Raw genomic sequence first — 13884 nt, 5'->3', positions numbered from 1 at the left:
TATAACACCACTTGTTTTGTTATTTTTAATAGAAGTGACATGGTTCTTTATCTTTCCAGATTCTTCCTGAAATTTTTTCTCAAGTGCAATCAGAATTGCTTGAAAACAGCAGGAAACCCAAGAGATATGAGGCGGTTCCAGGTAAGTCTTATGAGGCTCAGCATTAACCTCTCTGTTTTTTTTATCTTTTCCCTCTCCTCTCTCCTACGTTGTTCATAATAAATATGACGACAGTATATAATAAGCCATATCGGATATTGTTAAAGTTTTTCTCCATTTGTTGTGTTTAAACCTACACCACCCCCCCCCCACACCCCCTTTTATTTTTTTTTCCTCGTTTTTCCACTCTGAATCCCCAAGGGGAAGTGATGTACTGTACCAACCAGCAGTGGATATTTGATTTGACACCCTCGGGCAAAGCACTCGCACATACAGCTGCCCACAGCAGGGATCATGTTTGTGATACTTAGAAGCCTCAGAATTTTTCAAAGTAGCTCTGTATGTGGTACACAAGCAGTCTCCTCATTTCCCTCCACTCCCTATCTCTTTCCACCTTTTTTTTTGCAGTTTAACACTCTCAAGCCCTCCCTTTCAGCTTCTTTTTTAAAAAAGAAGCCAAAATAGTGATGGCCACTTTAAGATCTCACACAGCAAAGCAACAAGACCCATGGGACGATGACCCAGCTGCTTTGCAGTGAAATCTGCCACTGGTTTCATCATAGCTGTCGCTGATGTATTGTGAATACCAGCTAATAAAAACACAGAAGGAGGTGAAGTGTGTCAGCGGACAGGAGAAAGGCAGACCCAGGCCCCACCTTTCATACCCTAACCGTTTAAGCAGCTCTGTTTGATAAACAAGTATTTTACCTGTAACTAGTTATGCAAATGCAAAGGGAAAAGCTCAAGCCTTTTACGTGCTGGGTACGTGGCCAGGTCTCTGGTGACGTGAGGGGTGGTGGGCAAGTGGTGCTGGAACTAACCCCCGTGCAGCACGGCTGCCGAAAGGGATCCAGGGCTGCAAGTCAGAGGGTTGGACCATACCGCTAATTTGCTGGCTGACCTCTAATGAGCCATTTTGCCTTTGTATTTCTACCTCTCCAAACAGGGTTGCTCAACTTTGTGGTCCTGGTTCAGGAGAGCGCATGCAGGCTTTGCCAGCCAAAGCCTCTGAAATGTACCGATGAGCATCAGGGCTATCCTCGTAAATGCTATTACTGCTTGTTATCATTCCCGTTGTACCTTCACGGTGTCACATCCCTGCACCAAAGAGGATTTTAGCTTATTGATGGATGTGTGATTTTCTTGTAGACCTACAAAACTTGTAGTAGGACGGTGACATCCTTAGCTTTGGCAATTCAGGTTTCATTGCGTGGGCACTTGCATCGCTTTCCTCATTTATGAATGACATTAAAACTCCACAGGAGTTTACAGAGTTGTTGAAAACTTTCCACCAAACCATATTTTCACAGACAAGTGTGGTGGTTTTTTTTTTTGCTTTTACTAGCAATGAAAAATTTACAGAAGGTAAATTGTGTCAACCAAAAAAAAAAAAATTTGAACTTTTAAGAGAAATACTCCGTAATGAAAGCTCCTGAAAGCTCCAGAAATTTTAAAGAAATCCAGGAAAAAACATAAAAGATTTTTTTTTTTTTGAGCAGAAATAAATTTAAAGAAAAATTTCTGACCAACTTAATTTTTTTCATTGGTAGTTTAAAAAGACTGCACTGACTTCTTCATTCTGTGTTTTAGAGATTATAAGACATGAGAAAAAAGAGGTGCTCATTGTTAGGAAATTTATACTGATTATTTTTTTCAAGTGTCAATTTCCATAAATAAAACACACCAAATAGATATCATGTGCCAAGAATGCAAAAAGATCTGAGAGTAGAGGAAAACTCAATTTATAGCATGTAAATAGATCTTTTTAGCATTTAGAGCTGGCTAGAATGGCTGATTGTGGAAAGTAACAAAACATAAATACAGAGTCTCCTGCTTTTGTTTTGTTTGTTATGAATTTGCAAAAAATCTTGCACGAGGGCATCCTGGTTAGCACCTGGGGATTCTAGGTGCCGCCATCTTACAAATAATATTGGTTGTAACAGCTAAAATAGAAATTCTGGATACAAACACACCTGAGCACTGAAGTTGTTCAGACCCAATTTCAGTCTCACGCTAGCTGCCCCCTCACCACGGCGAGTGAAACCCAAGTCCTCGATCTCGACCAGGTGCTGAGCTGTAGCAGGATTTTGGATCTGTTTTTTGGGGGGCAGAAATCTCTCTCTGGTATCAGCCTTATTCCTTGTTTCACCTCTGGATCTCCACACCCAAAACGGTGATGTTGTAGAACCAAACCATCTTCAAATTCCCAGTGAAACGTAGAACAGAGAAACTGAAATGCGTCTCGCAGCACCCCCGCTTGCTGACGGAGCGCCTTCATCCCTCAGCCCCTCCACCTGGCACGCCTCTTGTAGATGAGACAGTAGGGCCTTGCTTTTGATCTTTGTAACAAAATCAGCAGTTTATTGGAGAAGAAAACGAGCTGGGATACACTCTTCATCTGGGTTTCTCCCTTACAACATGCCAAGCCGAAAAAACAGAGCCAAGCGAAAGTTTTCTGTTCTGCGGGGCTTGCTTAAACTCCTTTTGCACATGTGAGTTCATACCCTTGGAGTTCCATTGTGAGATTGAAGTTCAAACCCCAAAATTAATCAAGATCAGGCAAACCCACTAGGTTTAGCTTACTTTTTGTCAAAATAAAAAATGTCGACAAGTCTTTTCTTCAGCAGGACAAAAAATGAACCCTTTGAGACAAATTGCAAAATGCTTGAGCAAAAGCAGGATCTTCATTCAGTCTTGTTCAAAACCGGATGCGTCGGTTGATGAGCTTTGTTCTGGGCTACGGAGGTCAGCATGTATAAAAAAAGATACAAAAAGTAGTTCAGTTGCTAAAATTTTACACGTTGGGAGCAAAAAAAGCTCTGTGTTCCAAAGGAGATTAGCCATGATGAACAGCAAAGCCAATAAGCAAAGACAGCTTGTTTTCTGTCTACCTCCTTGTTTCTAAGGATTAGAGCATGACTTCCCTGAATGTAACGAAAGTGAAGAGTGTTCTGGAATAGGATGCTGCACTCTCTTTGCCTTCTGGATCCTCCTCCTCTTTTTTTTTTTTTTTTTTCATTATTTGGTTTTGGTTTTAAATTTGAGCAAACACTTTTTTTGCTTGCTCCTTGTTGAGCACAGTCTGTCAGCTACTCTTAAAGTAGGGGGAAAAAAAAAAAAAGATCGATTGCCTCAAATATTAGTGGTGTCCTTGCACACCGTGAGCATGTTCATTTTCATTTTAATTGTTGAGATTGGGATCAGGCAAAGTAATAATTGTGCAGAATTGTTTATTAGGTTTGAAAGGACAGTTGCTGGTCCTACCAGTACAGGAACATGTGAACAGAGTAAAAGCAGGGTCAAAAAGCACAGTGCAATAAGGTACATTATTAATTTTATGATTTAATTCTTTATGGTTTATTCTTGGGCCACATTGAAAAACTTCATGTTTTTTTCCTAATAAATTATTTGTAGAGCTGCTGTTATTAATGCCCTCCTCTTTCAAACATTTCCACACATTCAACTTTCCTTAAACAAACAGACTTCTACAGTGATGCTCAGTTGAGTATCTTTTACATTATACCTATGTTTTTCTGCAGAACCAAATTACTCATTTTCAATAGAGTAGTGCTTGTCAGATCTCCAGGACACTTTAAGATACTTTTTTTTTGAAAATGGTTATTAAAGAAAACGTAAGAGAGAATCCTTATAGCAAAGTTTTCATTTATGTTGCTACTGAAACATGGAACTGAAATGGTCTCATCAAAAAACATTTTTGCTTTTTAATGGAGGTTGAATGAAAGCCCAAAACTCAGGCTTTGTTGTTGAGACGCAAATATAAATAAGAGGCATGGAAATAGTGCTGTAGAGTGCATCTTATTGAGTTCTTCCAGCGTGGAAGAATGGTTACTCATGTCTGGAAAAGTGTCAAGTCAATGCTTCTGATTAGAGATGGGTGTGAAGCTGCAGTGTTTGGGCTTGGTTTGGCTGATAACCAAAGCTCCAGGATGCTGGGATCCAGTCTCTGAGTCTAGCCTCAGCCTCACTTCTAGATACGCTATAAAATTTACATGTTTTATAGTACAGTTACGATATAATAAACTAGATTAAATGTTAGATTTCACTTATATCACACTCATTAAAAAAAAAAAAGGAAGGGGGGTGAAGGAGAAAGGATGGGAAGGTCACATTAACACTGCGCTGTAAATTTAATACAGCTCTAGATGCCTGAAGAGGGGATTTTTTTTTTTTCATATACTTCTTTAGTTTGGAGAGCAACACTAGCTGCTTTGTGATGGCAGTAAGTATTTGAAATTTGCTTTGATATTAAGTAGAGCTTCAAATATACAATGAAAATCTCTCTACTCGCATTTTTTTAATCAAATGCAAAGGTTTTCTGCTGTTGAAAAAAATGTACCTCAGAAGTTAAAGGATGTGTAATCTTTATTTAAGTGGGGTTTTTTTCCCAGTAATAACATAATTTTATTGTGAATCACTCACTACTTCCAATGTCTGTCAGTGGCTAAAGCAGAGAAAGGGAATCTTTCTAGAACTAATGGATATTTTCATAGTTACTTGATGGCTGCCCTAATACGTATGCAGCCTGAATATGTCCTCGTGAATTTAAGTGAAGCAAATATTGATTATTTATAAATTAAAATATTTCTGAATAAAGATTGTCAGTGGAAAACTGAAACAAAATCATACTAAAATCGCCTGTTCAAACCACAGTGCTGTGTGAGTTCAGCTAATCTGCAAATCTGAGTTTACATAGGTATTGTCATTACTGTCATTGCTGTATTCTGAGCGAGTGATTCTCCTAGGGACAGAATTAAAAAAAATAATATGATGCCCTCCATTTAATGAGGATTTCTCCTGGAGAACTTGATTGAAGCCCAATGATACTTAATGGTAACGACCGGTGTGTAATGGGGACAATAATTCTGTGGAATTAAGATGAGGCACTTCAGCTAAAATGCTTCAGCTGAGACCTGGTGCTAACACCCTAGACTCCTGTTGATTGGGAATTCTGCTTCATCCAGTACCGTAGTGATTAAACAGATCCTACAGTGCCCCAGTCGAAAGAATGGTACAAGGCAACCGAACATCAGCACTAACAATGGTCATCTTTGAACCAACATGCTTTTTTAGAAACAAAAAGAGAAAGGTCAGCGGTTGCCCTCTGTTTTCAGTCGAAATCATGGCATGGAATGTTTCCTGGCAGGTATCCCCCTCTAGGTGCTCTAGGGAGAAAGAGAAAGGAAAAATAACAAGGTGTATCCCTGGGGAGATTTCCTTCCTGACCTCAGAGTGGTTGGATCAGTTCATCATCAGGCACGTGAGCAAAGCTGGCTGTGTTTGCGAATTGACCCAGCTAGGTTCTAACACAAAGCACTGAAGGATCTGTGTCATTCAGGAAAACGAAAAATGGGTAGGAGTGGTGGGATAATATTGTGAGTTAGGAGCGTAGACTGTAAGAAACAAAAAGGGATAGCAAGAAAAAAAATATAACTGGTCTAAATCAAAATCCTTTCCAGACTGATGGTGAAAGCATGTGCCAGAGACTCTCACGGTCAGATTTGGTTATGGATAGAAATCACTGAACTGTTGTTAAGAGAGATGGGTACTACGCGGACTAATGTCACGATGGGAGACTTAATTTCCCAGGTATAGATTAGGAAACAAATGCAACTAATATCAGCAGAGCTTGGAGCTATTACTGGGTGGCAGCTTTCTTCATCGGAGAGTGACTGACCCAACAAAAAGTGATGTTATTTTAGATTCTGCATGAGTAAGGGAAGGGCTGACTGTAACTGCAAAAGAAAAAACACTCAAAGAGCTTCATGTGCTCACGACAGCGAGGGGCCAGAGCTGTGTATCGTCTATTAAAAACAAGCCACAGAGGAGATTCTACTATGTCTCAGTTAAGTGTTGCCAGCGGAAAGAAGGATGCATTTGTACCATCATACCCCACTGATGTCTGGTTTGGAACACAATATCCTGGTTTAACTATATTCAAAAGAGAATGAAAATGAAATCGGGACAGGTGCAGGAATGGGTCATTAAGGTGACTGGGGAGCTTGGCTCAAACACTTTAGTGACATACACTGGGAAGGGACGTAACTGCTCTCTAGAAATATCCTAAGGTAGATCAGAATGGGAAAAAAAAATTTAAAGCTAGTGTCAAGTATAAAGTGACTAGGAATAAATTTAGGCTGTATACCATAAACTCCCTAACTGCCAGGACAAGTAGGCCTTAAAACAAGAGGACTACCAAAGGCAAGACCCTGAAATGGCTATTTTATATAATGACAATTTTATAAAAGTAGCTACATGGTTTGGTTGTCTGTAAAAGTGGGAGAGTAGACGTCAGTGACACAGGAGTTATCTCCTACCCCTGTGCCCCTACAGCCTTAGGAGGTCCCACTCCTGAAACAACGGCCACGTGCAGGATTTTTGCGTTAGCTCAGGGTCTCGGGGAGGATTTCCCAAAGAATTCAAGGAAAGTTTTGAACTGAGAGAGGCTGCTGGCATTTTTCACATTGTTTATCTTATTCCTAATCCAACTATGAAGCAAACACGTTATATTCTAACATCTACTCCTGTATTACTCGCTCAACCCAAACGCCTATTGACATCAATGGGAGCCCTGTCCAAGTGAAGACAGCAGGATGAGGCCTGACATATTTTCTTCCACCCAGCTGGAAAATAATAATAATGATGATAATTTTTTAAATCCTTATAGTAGTTACTCTTTTGAAAAGTTAAAATAACATGGTGCAGTGACTAGAGAGTTTTAAGGGAAAGTGCATCAGGAATGTAATATTGTTTCCAGATGTACAGTGTCATAAAGAATTTTTTCCACACTTGGAATGGTAACAGGAATTTTTTGAGAGAGATCATTTACACAGTGATGAGATATGTTACATGTAAGTAAATGCCTGTATGCCTGGAATGTTTGTACCATATGTCTAAATAGGTGTCTATGAGTGATACAGCTTTTATATATACGATGATGTGTATTTAGTTGCATGTATGTGATTTGAAGAGGAGTGTACTTCAGTATATAGAAATCCTGACATCATGTGTAGAGGGGGGAGGAAAAATTCTAGCATGCAGGTAAAAGTCTGTAGAGAAATACAACACTTTGACCTATGCAGGGAAGCAAAAGAGGGGCAGTGCAGCTCAGAGAACCTCAGTTTCACATTCTGAAGTCAGTTTGTCTGAATGTCATGGTAGGTGAACCCTCATTGTGGTGGTTGAGCAGGGATTACTGTGTGGCAGTAATCCATCTGGGAAACAAACCCAAGGTCGAGATACAGGATATGCATTTCTTCAGTACTGCTGGGGAACCATTGTTTTATGTCTGTGGCTTCATAGCTAATCGCAAGACCCTTGCAGATTTGCAGGGAGAACCGTAAGAACTGCTGAAAATGCTGCTCGGAAGCCTGTAACTCCCTCGCTGTTCTTAGAGATGGAGCCTACCTTTGGATGGATGAGGGAATAACACATGGCCCTGTCTGTTTCTTGCTAGCCTGGTTGGCCTCTGAAACTCCAGCTGAGCTGACGGCTCGATACAGCTGTTGGGTGGCACGAAATCTTCAGTCGTTGTGCTGTCTGTGTCAGATTTGGCCCTTGGCTACAATTAGTGGGATCCATGGCCTACCTAACATATTTTGATGTTCTCAAATCGTTCCCTTAGGATTACATTTTGCATTAACTCCTGATTTTAGGGAAAAGACCATCGACTGAATAGGCATAGAAGCCAAATTATCATTTACAAGAAGAAGTGCCGTCAGCTCAGGAAAAGCAAAATGCACCAAAACCATTTGCCAGTGCTGTGGCCAAATCTGAGAATTTAAATCTCATGGGGAGTTTGCACATCACCTTTCATAGGCACTAAATACAGGTTTAAAAAAAAAAAAAAAAAAAAAAAAAGCCCGGTATGTTTTACGATGTTAGGAGAACAAGTGTTATTGATAAATACGTGTTCAGAAGGGCATTGGCAAAAATGCATAGAAATGGTTAACAAGGTAATGGTAAGAAACGTTGACCTTGATTTGTTTAGCTAAGATGTAAAGATTTTTGAAGGTCAAAGGTGTTCTTGTGTAGTGTTTTGGAGTCTAACTGTGTCTGACCCTCTAACATTAAGCTGCTGTGGCCTGCAGTTTTGAAGAGTGAAGCAAACCAGGGGGAAAGAGAGAAGGGGGAGAGAACAGGAAATGGAGTGAGGTGTTTCAGGAAGTTGTCAGGAGTTGACTGATTGATTCCAGATGGAAAGGGTCACCCTTCATGACCCAGGAAATACTCACTGGGGGAAAGCAGTTGGCTTGTGAAAGGGAAGGGCCTGGGAGTTAGAGACCATAGTGGAATGCACATTCCTCTTCCTTTTATCCATAAAACATTGTTTTTTAGTCTTCAGTATAAAACAATTGGGTTGTCATCTGAACCAGGCAAGAAGGAAGGACCGGAGCAAAGTGAAGAAGTTCAGTAATTTTTATGACCATAAGCTCACATGTTCTCGCTCCACATCATTGATATTGAGTTGGCTGGCAAAGATGACAAAGGTCTCTGCTGGATTTCAGCAGTACCGTAGAGCTTGCTGCGAGTAAGGCCCCAAACTTCTGAGAATGTTCTGATCCAGATCTGAACTTCGCATTTTGCCCTGTCCCTGAGAATGCTGTATTTATTTGCCCTAGGTCCCCGCCTGTGACATGCCAAGTGGCTTTGACCCTCCTGTGATGAGTGGGAGAGGTGAATAAAAATGGAAGCACTCAAGGAGAGAGGTCTAAAAGTGCATCTTCCCCTCCTTCTGGCTCAGGGAATGGAGGATGCTCAGCAGTTATCTGCTAAGCAGAGGGCTCTTTTTGCTGTTACTCACGTTACAGGCATCTCTACAACTCCGAGCGAAATGAGGCTCTTGTATTGGGTGCGACACTTACACCCAAATGGTGATTCCAACAGGGAGTGTGTGCACACTTGAAGTCTGCACATATTATAAAGATCTCATACTGAGAGCATGTGGGTGTGTGTTTATCGCCTGCATACCTTGTGTATGTGAGTTCAGATATGTATATATTATATAGTGTAACTGTATATAGATGATATACTTTTTATTTACATTTGGTTACAATTTAAACACTTGTCGTAAATATTTCAGACACTGGAATAATTCAGGTCTATTCCCCTGATGCCATAGTGTGCTCTGTGCTGGCCAGTGAGAGATTAAAATTTATTTCCATTGTTTAACGGAAAATAATGAAGTGCATCTGAGTGGGCTCAGCTATGTCATGTGGGAAACGTTCACTTTGGATGGGAGTCTCACTCCACCCAAATGTGCAATGATGAAATCAGTTGGCACGCAAAAGCAACGCATTTTGTGACAAGAATGCTTGAGAAGTATCAGAGTACAGTATGACAAGAGCCTTTTGGAATGAATTAAACTTGTCTCAAGAAAGAAAGAACGTATTCTTTAGGCTAGCATAATCCAGTAGAAGGGCAAGGTTTCTCCTGCTATATGCTGGAGACAGTTTTATCAACAATTAGGGCATGACTCTCCTACCTAGGCTAGGACAGCTGTATCTGGGAGAATTGATGCACACACCCAGGGTGAGGTTCTCAGGAGCTGTGAATGACTATAGCTGTGCGGCAGCTGGATGGAGTTAAGCTGATTTACACCGAATAACGGTCGAAACCTGAAAGTTTCAGTAAGATGCACCTTCTTTCAGTAGGTAAAACACAGCTTGTTCACATTTTCCTAAAAGTTTGTGGTTTAAAGGCAGATATATTTCTGGCTTTATAGGACTTACAGCTTTGGATGTTGTATTAAGGGAAAACTGAGTGGGATTAATTAACATCTACGGTTACTTCCTCTAAGAATTGATGTGCTATCGGAGCCCAGCAACATAAGTCACAGAGGCTAGGGTTTAAAAACTGCTGCTTGATTTGGGGTCCTCGGGCAAGAGGCACTAAGCACGCATATGTCAAAACCCAGACACGATATTAGGTAGTTTTCACATCGGAGGATTTTCCATTTTGCTTAGCCGATGGAGACCTGTATTTTCGGAGCAGATGCAGATAGATCTGCCCGTGTGCACAGTACAGCAGATGGCTCTGAATCTGCGTGTATGTATCAGAGGGCAAATTGCTGTGGTGCTCTGCAGCCTGCCCTCCTGGTTGGTATATATAGCCCTCTCTGCCATCAGCTATGCTACAGTGCATCATAGGAAACTAAATTTAGGGCCATCTGCGGTAGCTGGTTCATTATACGGTAAGGACTTTATACGGCCCTTAGGATGCTGTGTTAAATGGAATTAATGCAGGGATTGAAGGCTGAAAATATTTTCTCCCCTTCTTGTTAGGGAGTAAACCCTGCAGGAAGTGATGCCATTTTACAAACAGAACAGGGTTTTAACTAAACTGAGTAATTAATACTTAACAAGTAAGTTGAATTTCAAAGTACATAATTTACCTGCTTCCTTTTTCTTCCCTTTCCAAATATATCTAGGTTGTGCTATCAACAACAGTGAACGTTGATGGGCATGTGCTGGCAGTGTCTGACAACATGTTTGTTCACAACAACTCCAAGCATGGACGGAGAGCAAGGAGGCTTGACCCCTCAGAAGGTAGGATGGGTGTATGAAGAACAGTATGCAAATGAATGCAAAAACATGTTAGCCATTCTTCAATTTCTGTTTGTTTTCAGGAGGGAAGGAGCGCTAAGGGGGAACTACAGAACCTCAGGGGGTTTAGAGATGGAAGAGGCAGGAAAACAGTGTCTACTACATGCAAAATGTGATCCTCTTTACATCTAAGAGACTCCCCCCCCCTTACTAATTAGTTTGTACTGCAAAGATGAAAACCGTAGAAACCCTAAGTATTATCTAAATTTCAGACTTCTCGCTCAGCTGGGGTAGATTTGATTTCAGGCAAATTAGGCAACATGACATCTTAGTTAAACAGAACTGTTAGAGCACAAGATGTGTATGAAAAAGTGTCACTAGTTCCCTTAAACAAACTACGCGCAAAGCATAACAATGCACAGAAGGGAACTGACACTAATTGATTTTAGTTTGTTTGGCTAAGGAAGACTCATGGCCGGCTACAGGATGGGTTTTGGACTATATTAAAGCAATTACAAATACTTGTATCTGTTCAGCTTCAAAGTGGTTGGCCCCTCCTCTCCCTCTTCCCATACATTCATTACCAACGCATTCCACCTCTCTCACGCAGACAGTACACAAAATTACTAGAAAATGCTATCTGTGTCTGCTTTTCCCTCCCCTGCAGCTAGTGAAAGTGAGAAGAGCTGGTGATGTTAGTAGAAAAGACAAGCAAGGATATTATTTCATTATAATGTTTTGCTGCCCCACTTCTTAACTGTGCCCTATATCAACCTAAAAGAAGAATTAATGAACTGGAAGAAAATGATTGAATCAGTAAAGAATTCATAGTGGTGTTAATTCTCCCCCAGCGGGCAGTGAAATGGTAGAAGGAAAATCCCAGGATTCCTAGCCTAGGAAGCCATCCAGTTTTTCCTTGACTGATTGGATGTGATTGACTGGCTGTTCAAAGGAGTCTCATGTTTTTGGAGCACTGCCAAAGTTCCCCTCCACCTCTGACCCTGTCAACATTGGGAATGGAGTGATGGATTGACTTTGGTTATGGCCTGGAAACCATATTGGGTTCCTGATGGGATGTATAGTCCAGAGGCCTTGAACATATGGAAGAGAGAAGGAAAAAAAAAAAATCTACTCTATAAAATCAAGAAAATTATTAGAAATTGTCTCCTGGTAGGAATTGGAGGAAACATTTGATATTCCTGTATCTTTTTTACCCATTGATAAACTCAATAAATCTTAATCAATCTCTCTTTCCACTGGGTTTGGCTTTTGTGTGATCATATGCTAATGAGTAGTCTTGGTATATTTTTTTCTTTAAACAGCCTCTGCACAATCATCTAAGCATTTCATTTTTACACCCACTACAGTTGGCCTATTAGGCTTTAATGACACAATGTTAAGTGCCAGTAATGAATAGGCAAGTAATTAACACTAGCAGGGCAGAAAACATGCTTTTTATGTATTTATTTATTTATTTATTCACTGGGGTTTGTGGAATGGTGAACGGCCGGAGGGGAAATGCCCTCGGGCACTAGGGCATTCCTGCCGGCCGTGAAGCCGCAGCAGTGGAGGCTCCCAGGAGCGTGCAGGTGAAGCTGCTCTCAGCTGCCGTTGGCATCAACATGACTCAGGAGTGCTTGACGTGCACCGAAGTTGCTTGAGTTTAGTGCTGCAAGAGTTTACACCCATTATTGCAAAGTGTCAAAGCGGCGTGGGGCAAAACCCCCTGCCATAATGTGATGCTCTGATGTTCTTTTTGTTCTGTTTAGCCACGCCGTGCATCAAAGCAATCAGCCCAAGTGAAGGCTGGACTACAGGGGGGGCGATGGTCATCATTATTGGAGACAACTTCTTTGATGGGCTGCAAGTTGTGTTTGGAACCATGCTTGTCTGGAGCGAGGTGGGTAGAGGTGCCTCCCTATTGCTAAAAGGCGGCAACATTCCTTTTCCCAGGAAAGTGCGGGGGAACACTGGTAATTCCTGTGCCAGTACCGGTACAAAACTGGTGGTGGGTCAGGCGGGCCAGATAAACCTGCGTGAAGGAAATTCATGGAACAGGTTTTCTTTGTGGAATTTCTTGCTATGTGGTGTCATTGAAGCCAACTGCTCAGTGATGATCCAGAATGGAATTGAACGGTTCTAGGTGTCTGGAGAAAGGTAAAGGTAACGAAATACGGAAAGGTTTGGGAAGGAGAAAGAATTCCCTCTGGGTCCAGAAATAAGCCAGCAATTAACTAATGGGCGTAAGCAGTACAATATTCTTGATGACAATTTATTATAAAATGTGTCTTCCTCTCTGGGAGGCAAGGAACTAGACCAGCTGTGTCACTTGCCTGGTCTATAATGTCTCCTATATAAGAATGAGCAATGCATTTACTCATAAAGCATGTTTGGAAGGAGAAAAGTGAAAGTGGGGGGAGTAATACAGACATGTCCTAATTGCGCCTCTCCTTTTGTTACTTCCTAGCTTATCACACCTCACGCCATTCGAGTGCAGACACCTCCACGCCACATTCCCGGAGTGGTTGAAGTGACATTATCATACAAATCCAAACAGTTTTGCAAAGGCGCACCGGGCAGGTTTATTTACACAGGTAGGTGATTGCCGTTTGCACTGGAGGAGCTCCAGCTCGGAGCCGATTTGTTTTGGAAATCAGTATTGACACCTCTCTGCTTGCTTGCTTTAGCCTTTTGCTGTTTGAAGGCCACTCTGCTAGTTGGGACATTTGGAGACAGAAGGAGATAGCTTCACCGTTGTGCAGAGGTGCTAAGGCACTGTTATTACAGATGTTAATATTTTTTCCAGATTAGAGCTCAAGCTGTTATGATGTGGACCTGCCTTAGGTATGTTGAGGGTACAGGAACATGATAGGATTGTTCTACATGCTGGAAGATGTTTTATTTATAACAGTATTTATTTTACATTTCCCTCTCGCTGGGGGTAACCTTTCATTTTCAAGATAATCCCAGAGGACAAGGATAGCATTTGTATTGAAAGAAGCCAACGAACTGAGTGGAAAATAAATCTGTTGGGTTTTTTTTTTATTATTCTTAAATGGAATACCAACTTATTTAGTGCCCTATATTTACCTCTGCTAGCAGGAGAACATTAACTATAGATCTGAAAGAAAAAAATCAGGTGGGACCAGATGACCATCTCATT

The 13884-nt window shown here is 41.2% G+C and overlaps 1 protein-coding gene across 8 annotated transcripts in view; it reads left to right on the top strand.

Moving 5' to 3' along the window:
• Window positions 1-13884, top strand: part of EBF2 (EBF transcription factor 2) — a 143958-nt gene that overhangs the window by 108117 nt on the left and 21957 nt on the right. For 5 of the 8 annotated variants that reach the window (XM_055696075.1, XM_005439673.4, XM_005439672.3 and 2 more), the window contains exons 7-10: window positions 60-141; window positions 10607-10724; window positions 12491-12621; window positions 13189-13315. In XM_055696075.1, coding sequence (XP_055552050.1) covers window positions 60-141; window positions 10607-10724; window positions 12491-12621; window positions 13189-13315 — 458 coding nt within the window. Of the gene's footprint in view, window positions 1-59; window positions 142-10606; window positions 10734-11407; window positions 11411-12490; window positions 12622-13188; window positions 13316-13884 lie in introns of all 8 variants that reach the window. The other 3 variants (XM_027806089.2, XM_027806088.2, XM_027806087.2) reach the window with 2 other exon arrangements.

This window comes from Falco cherrug, chromosome 18 (genome assembly GCF_023634085.1).
Source record: "Falco cherrug isolate bFalChe1 chromosome 18, bFalChe1.pri, whole genome shotgun sequence".
In the NCBI taxonomy this organism is placed as follows: Eukaryota; Metazoa; Chordata; class Aves; order Falconiformes; family Falconidae; genus Falco; species Falco cherrug.
This window is presented reverse-complemented; position numbering and strand designations above follow the sequence as displayed.